Raw genomic sequence first — 16,629 nt, 5'->3', positions numbered from 1 at the left:
TCTGCTCAAGACAGCTGAGTTGGGTTTTTAGCCCTTAAAACCAGGGGCACTGCAGCCTCACCTACCTCTGGAGTGTGTGCTTCAAGTCCTTTAGTCGCGTCTTCTGCTTGTTGATAGAGCCACTACATAAAGTCTGAAGTGAAGTCAGCTCCTCCAGCTTCTGCCTGTAGATCCTGTGGGTTTCCTGAGGGATAGAGACCCCAAGCAGGGTGTATGGGAGAACAGGAATGGGACGTTTTTCATAGTTTGTATCATAGGACATGACTACGGAAGTCAGTTTGGCAGCTGAGATGATACAACTACCACTATCAGAGATGTGGATTACAAAACTGGGGCTGGTATTAGGAAAGGCAGCATGGCACAGCACTTGTGTAAGGAACCAATGTTTGTTTGTTTGTTTGTTTTTTCCCTAGACAGGTTCTATCCTTCCTAATGGTAAAGGCAACCAAATAATGCCTTTGAGAGGCCACCTCTTGTCAATTCTTGGTCCAGTTGGTTTGACTAGAGCTAAGAGTCTCCATGCCAGGAGCAGTCATGTGACCTAGGTCTGGCCAATCAGTATCCTCCAATCCCCTGGCCACTGACTGGCTCAGAGGCAGACACGTGGCTTATTTGGGCCAATGAGGTCAGTCTGGGGACTGTGGCTCTAAGTATTGGTTTAGAAATGCCCTCCTTCTGGGTTTGCTAATCTGGTAGAAAGTACACCTGGGGCTGCAGAGCAAATGAAGCCAAACACAAATATAATTGCAACAGGGTACAAGACAGCATTCTCACAGCATCATTTCAGCCCTTAGATTTAACCAGGTCTGAATGTAATGCTCTTCATTATATGAATTAATAAATTCCTTTTCACTTAGGCCAATCTGAGTTGGGTTTCTGATCCTAGCAATGAAGAGAGTTCTTGCTAAGTCAACTAAAAGGACATACCTCTTCCCGTAAAGCTAGCCCTCCCTACCCCAGGAACAGTCACTCCAATAAAGCCAGTATCTGGAAATAAACATTCAGGGCCATAAGGCCAGGGGAAATACAAGAGACTTCCCAGTGCAGGGAGAATGAACACAGTAACTTCTCCATCACTCTGCCACAGGGCACCTCCCCCAACATTACACCCCAACATATGCAGAGAAACAACTTTTTCCCTCTAGAGTTCTGATAATCTAAGACAAACACCAACAATTTGGAGGAAACTATTAGGGACAGGGGCCATGACACTAAAAAAACAATAACCCAATGAACATATTTAAAGCATCTGTTTTCTTGGGTGGTGGTGAAATGTATTTAGCAGAGGGAGAGAAAAAGGGGACAGTTAAAGGATGAGGCCAGAGCCCAAACTCTCACATCTGCCAAGTGGGGTCTCTAGACATGACAGTTAAGCCAGAAAATAAGGAAGAAGTGAAGGCAGTGAAGTGAACAAATAACAGTGAGGAACAGCTTCAAAGAACACTATGAGCAAGTCTCCCTTGGCCCTGAGATAAGAGGGTTTGTTCCCCCGAATTTACACAGTATCCTCAACCTCTCCTTCCTGGGCCCCCCAGGGAGGAAAATCATGCTGTTTATTTAACTTTTTATTTTATTTTAAACATTTTCTTGTTTTTAATTTATTTTTTTGAGAGAGAGAGAGCACTCAAGCAGGAGAAGGGTGAAGAAAGAGAGGATTCCAAGCAGGCTCCACACTGACAGTACAGAACCCGACATGGGGCCCGAATCCACAAACTATGAGATCATGACCTGAGCTGAAACCAAGAGTCGGGCACTCAACGACTGAGTCACCCAGGTGCCCCTAACTTTTTACTTTAAAATAATTCCAAACTTGCTAAAGAACTGTAAGAAGAATAAAAAGAACTCCCCTGTACCCTTCACCCAGATTTACGGTTAGCATTATGCCATACGTATTTGCTTTATCGTGTGTGTGTGCGTTCTTCTTCTATTTCAGGCATCAGTGAACTACAACCCACAGGCCGAATCCAGCCACCAGATTTTGTATGGGCAGTAAGCTAGAATGATTTTTGCCTGGCTGAAAAAACTCAAAAGAAGAATGCTTCATGACACGTGAAAAGTATATGAAATTGAAATTTCACTATCCATAAATAAACTTTATTGGAGCACAGCCACACCCGTTCATTTACATATTGTCGTGGCTACTCTGGCGCTACATCAGCAGAGCGAGTTGTTGTGACACAGACCATATGGCCCGCCACAGCCTAGAATCCTCATTACCTAGCCTTTCTGCCAAAAAAGTTTGCCTACTCCTTTCTAAACCGTTTGGGAGTTGACTGTAGACAACATGCTTCTTTACTATTAAATACTTCAGTGCATATTTCCTAAGAACACGACATTCTCTTACACATTCACAGTACAATGATCAAATCATTGTATCTCATTAGACTCCTTCAGTCTACAACAGCTCCTCAACTTTCCTTTGTCTTTCATGACATGGACATTTTAAAAGGGTTCAGTCCAGTTGTTTTGAAGAATGTCCCCCCATCTGAGCTTGTCAGGTATTTCCTCATGAATGGATTTTGGTTATGCATTTGGGACAGAAGTGCCATTAGAGTGACTCTGTGTCCTCAGTGTCTCCTATCAGGAGGGACACAGTGTCTGTGATGTTAACTTTGATTGCCTGGGAAAGTCTCTGTCCACTGCTTTCTCCACTTACAGTGACCAGCTTCCTATCTGTAATGAACAAGTAATCTGTACAGAAGGAGGCTGTAATTTATTCACTTTTGAATTCCTCAGTGCCCAAACAGCCCTCTATGTTCAACTAATCTGCTAGTAACAAAGGAAACCCTCTAGAACTGGACAGGAAGGATGGGGGCAGAAATACCCCAAATAGAGTACACAGACTTTGAGAATGTTGGGCCTCTGAACCAAAAGTCCCCTGAAACACCAGCTGAGTCTCCTGGGAGATTAAGGGCCATGCTACCTCCTGGCTCTCTTTGGTGCTGGGTCCCACTATGGAAAGATAAGACCAAGACTGCAACATCAGCAGCCAGATGCTCACCAGGCCCTCCTGGGCTTAAATTAATATTTAATTTCAAAGTAAACATGAAGACATTATCCTCGTTAAAAATTAAAACACTACAGCTACAGCTACAGTCAGCTATGACTATCCCCCATCCTGTCTTCTCCCCCTTCTCCAGAGGTAACTACTGTTACTAGTTTCTTCTAGACCTTTTTCTATGTATTCTTTCAGACTGCAGTCTATTTATCTATGTATTTCTGTATTCTACATAGGCCTATTTCTATACATATGCACACAAATATATATACATATTTATGAAAAATACACGCTGTTGCAAAAATTAATTGTTCCTAATACTCATTCTCCTTCACTTCCTTTAGTAACAGGACCACACTGAGTTGTAGCTGGGCACGTAGCTGCTCAGTAACAGACATTTCCCAGCCTCCCTTGTGGCTGTGTGTAGCAGCAGGACTAAGAGTTAGCCAAAGGGATGCAGGTAGAAGTGACGTATACAAGTTCTGAACCACCTTTTTATAAGGAGATGCTTGCCCTCCACTGTCCCTTTCCCTGGCTGGGATATGACGACAACAGGTGCAGTTACCTTGAAACCAGAAATGGAAGCCAAATGTCAATGGCAAAGTCCAATGTCCCTTCCCCAGCCAAACCAACCTTGGGTGACCTCATGTGACAGAGCTTCTCACCTGTGATGGTTTTAAAACAGAATGCCCACCCCTTGGCACTCCTCACATAAAGAGGTGGGATCTCTGTTCCCTCCTCTTAAATACAAACAGGCTTGTGGCTGGTTTGACCGATAAAATATGGCAGGGGCAACATGACAGTTTCTGAGAATACGTATGGAAGGCCATGTGGCTTCTGCCTTTTTTGCTGGAACATCTGCTTTTAGAGCAAACAGTTCAACTACTCTGAGGCCACCATGTTGTATGGAAATCCTAACCACATAGAGAAGTCGCATGTAGGCACTCTGAGCAATAGTCCCAATTAAGACAAAGGTTCTTGTCATTCCAGCTCAGGCATTTAGATGCACGGGTAAAGAAACCTCCAGATGATTCTAGCCACAGCCGTGTAAGTTACTCCCAGCCATTCAAGTCTTCCCAGCTAAAGCCTCTGACATCATAGAGCACAGTCAAGCCACTCCATGGCCCTGTCTAAACTCCTGAGCCACAGAATCCATAAGCAAAATGTAATCACTGCTGTTTCATATAGCAACACAAAACTGAACACCACTTACCCTGGACCACACTCCCTTTGGACTGTTAGGTGAGAAAGAAGCTACCTCATTTAAGCCTTTTTTTTTTTCTTCTTCTAAATTTGGGGATCTCTTTGTTACAGCAGCATAGCTTAGACCCTAACACACATACTTTTGATTTTTAAAAATATAATAAAAGTATCAGAATATAGATACAATTCCACAACTTTCTTTTCTCACTCCACAATATGTCTTGAAGCTCTACCAACATAAGAATATATGAATACACATACTTCATTCTTTTTAGTGCTATGCTATGGACATGCTACAGTTTATTGAGCCACTCTCCTATCGCTGGATATGTAGGTCATTTCTAGTCTCTGCCTATAACCAACAATGCAACACTGAATAACATCTTTGCGCTGCCTCCCTGGCCATACACACAAGCATCTCTCTAGGGCAGAGAAGAGGATTGCTGGATCAGAGTGTACAGCCTTGGTTTTAGTTTTAATAGATCTTGGCAAACTGCCCACAGAGTGGCTCTACCAATTTACACTCCCATCCACAGTGTATGACAGTTGTCCACACCTCAACAACACTCAATGACATCTACTTTTCTACAGGCACTTGTCTAAAGCTCTGCTGGTGATATTTTCTGCTCAGTGCTATGGCATCGGACTGGGTAGGGATAGAAAGTCGGCGAGCCTTCCCACAATTTTGTCCCCAGGCATATGGAGTCACTCCTGCTCCCCTCTGGTTCTCTCTCTCTCTCTGCCATCAGCTAGAACCACTTCCCAGGGGAGATCCTATACTGGAGACCATACATCTGGTCTACTCTTGTCTCCAGCTCCAGGCTCAGGATTTGCCAGCTACGAGGAGGACAACAGGGGGTGGGGGGAAGGGGAGGAGGGAGTCAGAAACAAGGCCCTTAGTGTGACATATGCTCCACTCCCAGGGCATTCCTCACCCATGCTCAGACTCTGCTGATTCTACCCTCATGCCAGTCCCACAAGCAGTAGGAACATTTACCAATTCATCTCTTGGATCCTAATTTTCCTCCAGAAACCTGCCTCTTTCTCTCTTTAACTGCGGTAGAATATATATAACATAAAATTTACCACTTTAACCATTAAGATTTTTAAAAATTTTTCTGATTTATATAAGACACATCTTAAAAATTACCCTCTTAATTATTTTAAGTGTAGGGGCGCCTGGGTGGTTCAGTCGGTTAAGCTTCGGACTTCAGCTCAGGTCCGAAGTCGGGCTCACATCTCACAGTTTGTGGGTTTAAGCCCCATGTCAGGTTTTGTACTGACAGCTCAGAGCCTGGAGCCTGCTTTGGATTCTGTGTCTCCCTCTCTCTCCCCTTTCCCCGCTCATGCTCTCTCCCAAAAATAAATAAAAATATTAAAATTTTTTTTTAATTAAAAAAAACTATTAATCATTTTAAGTGTACAATTTGGTGGCGTTAGATATGTTCACATCATTGGGCAGCCATCCCCACCATCCATCCCCAGAACTTTTTCATCATCCCCACTGAAACTCCAAACCCATAAAACAATAACTCCATTTTCTATTTCCCCAGACCCTGGCAACCACCATCCTACTTTCTCTATAAATCTGACTCCCCCAGGGGCACCTGGGTGGCTCAGTCGGTTGGGCGACCGACTTCGGCTCAGATCATGATCTCACAGTTCATGAGTTCGAGCCCCGCGTCGGGCTCTGTGCTGACAGCTCAGAGCCTGGAGCCCGTTTCAGATTCTATGTCTCCCTCTCTCTCTGCCCTTCCTCTGTTCATGCTCTGTCTCTCTCTGTCTCAAAAATAACTAAACGTTAAAAAAAATTTTTTTTTAATTAAAAAAAAATAAATTTTACTCTCCCAGATACCTTAGATAAGTAGAACCATATACTGTCCTTAAAAAACAAACAAACAAACAAACAAACAAACAAACAAACAAACAAACGGGCACCTGGATGGTTCAGTCAGTTGAGCGGCTGACTTCAGCTCAGGTCATGATCTCGCAGTTCGTGGGTTCAAGCCCCGCGTCAGGCTCTGTGCTGACGGCTCAGAGCCTGGAGCCTGCTTTGGATTCTGCGTCTACCTCTCGCTCTGCCCCTAACCCACTCGCATTTTGTCTCTGTCTCTCTCAAAAATAAATAAACATTAAAAAAAATTAAAAAAAAAAAAAAGAACCGGATGAGTTTAACTGAATCATACATGTGGACCCTTCTAGTTCTTCATAATTTAGGTCTGACGTCTCAGAAACACTTTGGGGGAAAAAATGCAGGGTTTTTTGGGGGATGGGGGAATACATGATTACATTTTTAAAAATTCCAGTTACTTAATATACAGTATTCTATTAGTTTCAGGTGTACAATATAGTGATCCAACAATTCCATACATCACCCAGTGCCATCACAAGCGCAGTACTTAATCCCCATCACCTATTTAACCCATCCCCCCCACTCCCTTCCCCTCTGGCAACCATCAGTTTGTTCTCTAATAATTAAGAGTTTGTTTCTTGATTTCTCTTTTTTTCCCTTTGCTCATTAGTTTTGTTTCTTAAATTCTACATGAGTGAAAGCATATGGTATATTTCTTTGACAGACCTATTTCACTTAGCATTATACTCTCTAGCTCCATCCACATTGGTGCAAATGGCAACATTTCATTCTTTTATGGCTGAGTAATATTCCATTGTGTGTGTGTGTGTGTGCGCGCGCGCACGTGAGAGAGAGAGAGAGAGAGAGGGAGGGAGAAGGTATATATATATATATATATTATATATATATAATGTTACTATGAACATGGGTATATAAGCATCTGTTTTGAGTCCCTGTTTTCAATTCTTTTGGGTATACACCCAGAAGTGGGTTTGCTAGACCAAATAGTAATTTATTTAATATATTTTTTAGGAATTACCATACCATTTTCCACAGCAGCTACACCATTTTCCACAGCAGCTACACCATTTCCTAACAGCTGTCTCTTGATGCATTGTCCACAGAGTGGTTCTGGGAGGTCAGATGGTGGGATGTAACTCTTGTCCTCCCTTGGAATCCCTGGCTGTCCTCTGCACCTGTCTCCAGAAGACCCTCGATTAAACCTGTGCTTTCAGATGTTTTTTCCAGGAGCAAGATGAACCACAATGCAGCAATCCAATCTCCAAACCTGCCTTTCATCCAGTCAACCCTGAACCTGTGGCCTCAAATAGAACTGGTCACCATATGGAAGCTTTCTGTTGTTTTTGCCAACTACGCAGCTATTCCCCTTCTGGTTAATGTCTCCACAGTTTCTTTGGAGATCTATCCCTCCCCCACACTCAGTTATTGAAATGTGACTAGGAATGAGGTTGAACCTGTCCCAGGTTTCAGGGCGTATGACCCAGGCTGGCCAATCAGAACATTAGCCTCCTGACCCAAGCAGGCTGATTCAGAGACAGGCATTCAAAACCAGCAAAACTCAGTTGGGGGGGGTGGGGAGGGGGGATTTCATCAGAACTGCTGAACAAGAGTTCTTCCTCCACTAGTTTGAAGGAAGAAGAGCTAATTTGAGCCCAGAGCGAATGGGGCCATCTTGCTTCAGCACGGATCCAACTGATGGGAAAACAGGGCAGAGAGGTAGAAGAAAGCTGAGCCCCAAGGGTTCATTTATTTGAGCCCCTAGATGGTCAGTTTACCTTTGACCTCCCAATTATATATGCAAACAAATGGTGTTTTAGTCTGTTTAGCTTTGCCAGTTTGAATTGAATGTCTTCATTTCAGAAGCAAATGTCAGAATCTAGATTAAAATGCCTAAGAACAGGGGCATCTGGGTGGTTCAGTCCGTTAAGTATACGACTCTTGATTTCGGCTCAGGTTGTGATCTCACAAGGTTTGGGAGTTCGAGCCGTGCACTGGGCTCTGTGCTGATGGCACAGAGCCTGCTTGGGATTCTCTCCTTTTCCCTCTCTCTCTGCCCCTCCCCTGCTCGTCTGCTCATGTTCTCTCTCTCTCAATCTCTCTCTCTCTCTCTCTCTCTCTCTCTCCCTCCCTCCCTCCCTCCCTCTCTCTCTCTCTCTCTCTCACACACACACACACACACACACACACACACACACACACACACTAAACAAACACTCTCTCACGCACACACACACAAAATAAGTAAACAAACAAAAATGCATAAGAACAGAGTTTTCCTTCTGGGCAAAGTTAACCATACAAGGTAAGAAGAGAAGCCACAAATTTCTGGACTCATGATTACCAGCCTCTTGCCCTGGGCACTATCATCATCCTAAAGATGCTAAAAACAAGACCTGGAGCCTCATTGAATGAATCCTTCATCAAGCCAGTAACTAAATGGGCACCTAAAAATGCAGATCTCTGAACAGTCAAATTGCGTGTTTTTCTACCAAACCAAGAATTTGGTAGAAATAGATAAACCATCCTTTTTTAACAACTTTACTGAAGTATGATTCACATATCATAAAACTCACTCATTTTACATGTACAATTCAGTGATTTTTATACATTTACCAAGTTATGCAACTATCATCACATCCAGCTTAAGGACATTTGCACCACCCAGTAAGATCCCTCATGTCTATGACAGCAGTCACTCCCCACTGGCAACCACTAACCCACCTTCTGTCCCTACAGATTTGTCTCTTCTGGATATTTCATATAAATGGAATCATACAATATGTGGTCTTGTGTCTGGCTTTTACTCAGCATCACGTTTTTGAGGTTTATTTACATTGTAGCACACACAAGTATCTCTGTCTCATTACGTTACTGCTTTTATGAAAGACCTCTGTTAGTAAAGTAATGGCTTTTTTTTTTTTTCTTCCATAAAAGTGAAATTCCTCCTCGGATTTCTTTTGGTTAGCGAAAACAGGTACTAATGGAGGTCTGTCATAAAAGCAAAGTGGTGTAACTCAAACTTTCAGAAAACAAGGGCTACTCTCTGCTTTATGCCAGTTTGGCTTATGAAAGGTTTCGCAGGATGGTTGTACTTATGGACAGTAGGCAGAAGCACGTATTACTTTGTTTCTATTGCTACTTAACAATAAAAATTTGGTACAGATGCACCACATTTTGTTTATCCATTCACCTGTCATTGGACATTTTGGTTATTTCCACTCTTTTGCCATTATAAATAATACTTCCATGAATATGTACAAATCTTTCTGCAAAGATAGATTTTCATTTCTCTTGGGTAGATACCCAGGAATGGAATTGCTGGTCATATGGTAAATGTATGTTTAACTTCTAAAGAAAATGACAAACTGCCAAATCACTATTTTTGTTTCTAAACTTGGCTGCAGTGGATTGGAACATGGGAAACACCAAACACTGTGAGTCCGCTCTCAGCATAGGGTGCAGGGAGTACCAGCTTATTAAATGTGATTGACTCCCACATCAAGTTGCAAACTCTAAAAATAACCCAGAATGCTGGGGGCACCAAAGCAGACAAGCAGCTGCAGAAGAAAGTACTCCATTTGGGAGTACAAAGCAAACCCCCACCCACTAACTGTCTAGTTCAAGGCCAAAGAAAAGAAACACATTTGACAGACTATCTAAGGATGGAGCTTTAAAGGAGAAAAAAGAGAATAATTATAAGCAAACATTGCCAGTAAAGAATCAAATGCTAACTATATAAATTTAATCAAAATATCTATTAGCAATAATCGCGCCTCGGATAAACCTCATTGGCTACGATACTGCCACTGCGCAAAGCTGAAATTTAATCAAAATATCTAAAAGAGAAAATACAAGCATAGTACAATAATCGATTCAGCAGGAAATAATATTTGCATGGTCATGATCATGTAAGTGACTGACAGTGAACCTATAGAGCTGTTTTTCCCTTTTTTTTTTTTTTTAAGTTTTATTTATTTAATCTCTACACCCAACGTGGGGCTTGAACTCACAGCCCTGATATCAAAAATTGTATGCTCTTCTGAATGAGTCAGTCAGCCACCCCAGAGCTGCTTTTCTTTATAAGCCTTTTGGTACTGTTGGGTTACTTTTTGGTCTCCTGCTTATTTACTATGAAATATTTCAGGCATACAAAAAAAGAAAGAAAATCATATAATTAGTAGAAAATAAACATGAACACCCATATTCTCACCCTCAGTTTAAGAAATAATAGTTGGGGGAGGGGCACCTGGGTGGCTCAGTTGGTTAAGCAGCCGACTTCACCTCAGGTCATGATTTCATGGTTTTTGGGTTCAAGCCCCACATTGGGCTCTGTGCTGACAGCTCTAAGCCTGCTTCAGATCCCATGTCTCTCACTCTCTCTCTTCCCTCCCCCCACTCACACACTCTTTCTGTCAAAAATAAATGAATAGGGGTGCCTGGGTGGCATAGTTAAGCATCTGACTTCGGCTCAGGTCATGATCTCATAGCCTGTGTGTGAGTCCAAGCCCCACATCGGGTTCTGTGCTGACAGCTCGGAGCCTGGAACCTGCTTCAGATTCTGTCTCCCTCTTAATCTGCCCCTCCCCTGCTCATGCTCGCTCGCTCTCTCTCTCTCTCTCTCTCTCTCAAAAATAAATAAACATTAAAAAAATTTTTAATAAATGAATAAACATTAAAAAGAAAAAAAAAGACAGAAATAATAGTTGGGGCACCCGGGTGACTCAGTTGGTTAAGCATCTGATTTTGGTTCAGATCATGATCTCACCATGGCTTGTGAGTTTGATTGCCTTGTCAGGCTCTCTGCTGTCAGATCCCCTGTCCCCCTCTCTCTGCCCCTCCCTCCCTCAAAAATAAACATTACCAAAAGGAAATAATAGTGCAAGAGAGTTAAAAGCACCTATGTATACTTTCTATATAGTATCCCTATCCTCTGCCCCCAAAGAGGGGGACCCCTCTGCTGGTTATTTCTGCCCCCATGCCCACCCCAGATCAATCCTGTCTTTCTCTGTGCCCTACGAGGCTGACCCCTGTGGACTGCATCTCCCAGACTCCCTTGCCCTGCCTCCTACTTGGGTTTAGCCAATGGATGCACAGTGGGAGGAGAGAGAAACTGGGGTATTTATTCCTTCTGCCTCCTTTCTGCTTTACTGCAGCCTTCAACCATCACAGCTCCTGTCCTGCAGCATCTCTTCCCCAGCAACAGACTTTGGCCAAGCTCTGGTGATGGTCCCCCCTTCCCTCTGCCCCTTTAGGAACAGGACTGGCCCCAGCTCTAGGGGCCTCACTCTTAAACCACCACACCTCTGTAAACAGCCCCTTCCTTAAACTTCTTTCAGTGACACCCTTCAGGGAGAGTCATTTGCTTCTCACCAGCCTCCCTCCCCCAATCTCCACCCTACTGAATCGGGCCCATATCACTCCCTTGTACTATATATATGTATCAGCAAGCAATACATGGTATTGTTCTGAATGCTTTTTAACTTTATCATACACGTCATACTATATGTACGTCTCTGCAACTTTCCATTCAATGTTGCTCTTCTTTTAAAAACATTTATCCCTGTTTATTCAGTCTGCTCATTGCACCTTACTCTATGGATATTCAGTGGAATAATCCATTCTGAAGAACATTTAGGTTTCCAGCGTTTAGCTGTTCTAAACAAGTTTTCTGAGAATTCTTGTACATCTCTATTTGAATGTTTAACTTGGTGGATATGTATTGCTTCTAAACATGTAGAATGGATTAAAAGAGAGAGAGAGAAGCACTAACATTGGCTCTATGAGCTGGAATGCCTATACCTTCTTTCCTACACAGTAATTACCATCCTTTTATACCACATATAGGAGACAAACAAGCGAGTTTCCATTGGAGGCGTAGGCAATCTGCTGCCTTTCCTGTTCTCTGAGGCCCCAAGCTCTGCCCCAGTGGGAAGATGAGGTTAATGACTCCAAGTCCCAGCATGGTTGTGAAACATCTGGAAATGCCTGATTAACACAGCGTGGCTGAATCGTAAGATCCAGAACTGGGAAGTCACAACCCAAGCCAGCATTTATTGCAAGAATTGCCAGCAATGGAACCTCATGGCATTTTCAGATAGAGCTCCGGCCCAGGAGCATTGTGAGTTGGTGGGCAACCCAGTACATTGCAACAGAGCCACGGCCACCACCAAAATGTGGTGCCTGATAGCTGTGCTTCTCTCTAGTGGTAAGCTTTTGAGAGATTACCTTCATATGGTTTTCTTTCCAAGGAATCCAGTTCAAATAAAGATTTCTGGATGCTGAGTATACCTACCTAAGACTCATCACCATGAAAACACTAAGGATGGCAAGATGACTTCACCTACACTGCATCAATTCTATACTGGAAAATATTCCAAGTCACATGCCAGGATGTCACATGCCAGGATTAATTAGTGATGTCTGATATAGGAGCAGTAAGTGAGAGTGTGTGTGTCAGACGTTTGGGAGTCCGGAGAGCCTAACTCTTCATATCCAGAGTCTGCCACTTCTTAGCTAAGTTATGTAATCTCTTTGTACCTCAGTTTCCTCAGCTGTGAAAGGGTTAGGAGATGAGATATATGTGGGGTGCCCAGGTGGCTCGGTCAGCTAAGTGTCCAACTTTGGCTCAGGTCATGATCTAATGGTTTGTGAGTTTGAGCCCCACATTGGGCTCTACAATAACAGTGCAGAGCCTACTTGGGATTCTCTCTCCCTCTCTCTTTGCCCCTCCCCCATTTGTGCTCTCTAAATAAATAAACTTTAAAAAAAAAAAAGCAGGTATATGTAACAGGCCATGTACTGTTTTTTTAAAATCAGTTTTATTGAGGTATAATTTACATATCACGTCATCAATTTTCAGTTATACAACTCAATGAATTCTGGCAAATATATACAATTGTGTAAACACCACCACAATCTGGACATAAATCAAAGGTTCACAAACTTTGCTGGTTCACCACACTCTTGATGTCTCAGTAAACTTTTCACAGTCCTCAGGCCAAATAATTGAAAAGTATTTATGCCCTAACAACTTAGTAGCCTTTTGGGGAAAAAAAAAGAATACTCAGAAACTGACAAATCTTTTTTATTTCATTCTGAAATAACCAAAATTATTTGCTAATGGAATGTGTGTGCCTATTGGGCTCTGCACAAATTCTCAACCTTTGGAATTGGATTGGACACTCTCACCCTCATTTTGTGTTCCACGTTGATTTTCACATAATACTTGATTTTAATCACAGACCGCTAAAAACCTAACTACACAAAGATATGACATCATTAATAAGAATGTAGCATGGGGCACCTGGGTGGCTCAGTCAGTTGAGCATCTGACTTCGGCTCATGACTTCATGATCTCACAGTTTGTGAGTTCAAGCCCCGTGTCGGGCTCTGGGCTGACAGCTCGGAGCCTAGAGCCTGCTTCAGATTCTGTGTCTCCCTCTCTCTCTGCCCCTCCCCAGCTTGCACTCTGTCTCTCTCTCTCTCTCTCTCAAAAATAAATAAACATTAAAAAAATTAAAAAATAAGAATGTAGTGTGATTTAACGTGCAGGTGTGAACTATCCCAAGTTAGTTTAAGCGGTATATGACAGATGTCACTGTGTTTCCCTTAAAGATTTAAATTATCTTGGGGGGACTGGGTGGCTCAGTCGATTAAACCTCTGACTTCGGCTCAGGGCATGATCGCACAGTTTGTGAGTTCAAGCCCCTCATTGGGCTCTATGCTGACAGCTCAGAGCCTGGAGCCTACTTTGGATTCTCTGTCTCCCTCTTTCTCTGCCCCTTCCCTGCTTATGCTCTCTCTCTCAAAAATAACAACAACAACAGTTAAAAAAAAAAAAAAAGAGTATAGACTCTGATATTCAGCAGCCTGGGTTTGAATCCTGACTCCAGTACTTATAAGACATGTGACTTTGGGTATATGATTTTCCCTCTGTAAAATGGGATAAAAGGATCTACTTCATAGGGCTTTGATAAAATAATACTGGCCTTTTTGCATCTATCCTGTCTCTCTCATGTCTATTCTATACACAGCAGCCAGAGGGATGCCCATTTCATTGGTAGAAAAAAAACAAAAATCTTTACAGTGGCCTACCAGGCCCCTGTATTTCTGTGAGGTCAGGTTTAGGGAGAGGCCTCTTCAGGCTACCTCCTTCCTGGACGGGGAAGGATGGGGTCAGGTTTCCAGTGATGCAAGGCAGGAAATGCTTATTAAATCACCTGCCATGGTGTCTGTAAGTGACCTTCTGTGGTCACACCACAGGCCACAGGGCCAAACGAGTTGGTCTCAGACCAATGCTCAATTCACCAGCACAGCTGAAACCCTAACGAGCCAAACCAAAAACAAAGTCCCCATAACCACTTGACCTTGCCCCTGAGTCTAGTGAGGCCCTGGCAGAGGCAAATCACAGTCAAAAGAAAACAGATCCTTTCCTCTAGAAAGTCCCAGAGATGATAACTTTTTTTTTTAGTGGGGGAGGGGGAATTCCAAAGACCTTTCAAATCCTCTGGGGTCTGACAATTAGGTTTCCTCTTTCCTGCCTTCATCTGAAAAAGGTAAGGAGAGGTGAAACACAGAAACTTTAGCTATGACCCCAAGAAAGACAGAATCAAAGAGACACAAACATGAAACCCCAAAATCCCAGATTCTAAGGCAAATATAGGAAAATTAAGATAGAAAGGAATTTTCTAGTAAAAAAAAAATCTATATATCCATATATCTCCTTCCTTTCTAGTTCCAATCTGTCCACCTGACTACCTGTTGTGACCTCCTTTTTCCCCAATAAATGTCTCATATCTGAGGGTCTGTCCAGCATATACACAATGACAATATACACCCTACTTACTTTTTTAAAAATGCGTTCTCCTTTATTATTTTTTTAATGTTTATTTATTTTTGAGAGAGAGAGAGAGAGAGAGAGCGCAAGCAGGGGCAGAGAGAGAGGCAGACACTGAATCCGAAGCAGGCTTCAGGTTCCAAGCTGTCAGCACAGAGCCCAACGCAGGGCTCGAAACCACGAACTGCGATAAAGTGACCTGAACCGAAGCTGGATGCCCAACCGACTGAGCCACCCAGGCGCCCCTATACCCTACTTACTATCCTCAAATCCCATTGACTTCCAGCTCAGGAGTTCAAAGCTCTTGCATTCATTATGAGGGATGTGGAGGTGAGGAGAGAGAGAGGGACTCCCAGCACACTGATAGACATCGGAACTAAGCATTTAAAGCACTAAGTTCTAGTGTCAGCTTTACCACTAAAAGAGCTGTGTGACCTCAGTTGAGTCCATTAGCATTCCCAAGCTTCAGCTTCCTCATCTATGAACTGAAGTTATAGACAGTGCTTTTGCTCTATGACCTTGACCCATGCTGCTGGGGACTCGGTGGCTTTCCATCCATCACTGACCTCTGACCCAGCAGTGGTCCACCAAAGCCTGAAGCCAGCAAGGTCCCTCTTCCCCAAAGGCTCCGTCGATTCCAATTCCTCCACTGCTGAAGAACTGAGTAGGTGACATCACAGCTTCCCCTTATACAACCCTTGCTGTGCACCACGGGACAAAATCCAGAATCCCCAACTCCTCTCTGTCTCTCACACAACTGAACCCCAACGATACCAAGTAAGAACACAACAACAAATCAAATGTCTCCTTTGCAAGCTCTGCCTGCCAAGACTAGTTATCTAATTGCTGTTGATTGCATTAATTGCATGGCTCTGAAGTGTTGAGACAACTCCGTGTAGTGTAAGGCAGGGCAAGGGAAAGGAATTCATGAACAAAACGGTACAGTAAAACTCTTCTCCTACTCCAGACCCTAACGCCCCTTCCATGGCTCCAAGGCTGAATGTGACTTGAGAGCCCAGTAGGACAAAGTATTAAGAAGCAGCTGAATCTTCTCGATGGGACAGGAGCTAGAAGGATCCACTGGGAACTGGGTGGGCCCCAAGCCCTGGACTTAAGGGGAGGGCACCACCCCACACATGATGCACAGGCCACGAACAGCATACTGGTTCTGGATACCGTATCCTCTGCTCATGCCTGAAACGGAGCCCCCCACCCCCACCCCTCACCTTCCTGCTCAGTCTCTTCAGGACCCTCCTCTTTAAACATTGGGGCCTACTGCCACATGTCTAGAAGACCCATCACAGACAATCTCCTCTTCCCTCCTCTAGACACTATAAGAGGCCAACCAACTGCAGACAAGAGCTACATGGACAGGGAAAATGTCATTGCTCCAGAATAGGAAGAAGTGGGGTGGGGCTGTGCAATGATTTCAGGCAAACAGAGCCCAACTCCAGAGAAGTAAGTACCTGGAGAGGAAAAAGCCCCATCTCCAAAAATGATCCAGGAGTCCCTCTCGGCCAACCCCAAGGTTTCAAAGGAGGTGTCTCTAGTCACCTCAGTAGGTAGCTGAGACCTCTCTGAACCTCCTTTGGATTAACTCCTCCGGCCAGGCTCCCACAGGGGAATACCATTCTCTCAAGAGGCCTTGCTTACATCTGCCCTCACCCCACCCCGGGTAAGGTTCTGGGCCAGATAGGGGAGGGCGGGGAGCAGCCTCTA

The 16,629-nt window shown here is 43.6% G+C and overlaps 1 protein-coding gene and 1 pseudogene across 3 annotated transcripts in view; both read right to left on the bottom strand.

The window, feature by feature from the left end:
- The window catches only part of TMEM120B (transmembrane protein 120B), a 41,773-nt gene that overhangs the window by 24,343 nt on the left and 801 nt on the right, over nucleotides 1-16,629 (bottom strand). For all 3 annotated transcript variants that reach the window (XM_030335982.1, XM_030335983.1, XM_030335984.1), the window contains exon 2: nucleotides 66-184. In XM_030335982.1, the coding sequence (XP_030191842.1) occupies nucleotides 66-184 (119 nt within the window). The remainder of the gene's footprint in view (nucleotides 1-65; nucleotides 185-16,629) is intronic.
- Nucleotides 9,743-9,892, bottom strand: LOC115498895 (annotated as a pseudogene).

The sequence above is a fragment of the Lynx canadensis genome, chromosome D3 (assembly GCF_007474595.2).
Source record: "Lynx canadensis isolate LIC74 chromosome D3, mLynCan4.pri.v2, whole genome shotgun sequence".
Taxonomy (NCBI): Eukaryota; Metazoa; Chordata; class Mammalia; order Carnivora; family Felidae; genus Lynx; species Lynx canadensis.
Note: the sequence above shows the minus strand (reverse complement) of the source record. Positions and strands in the feature narration are given on the sequence as shown.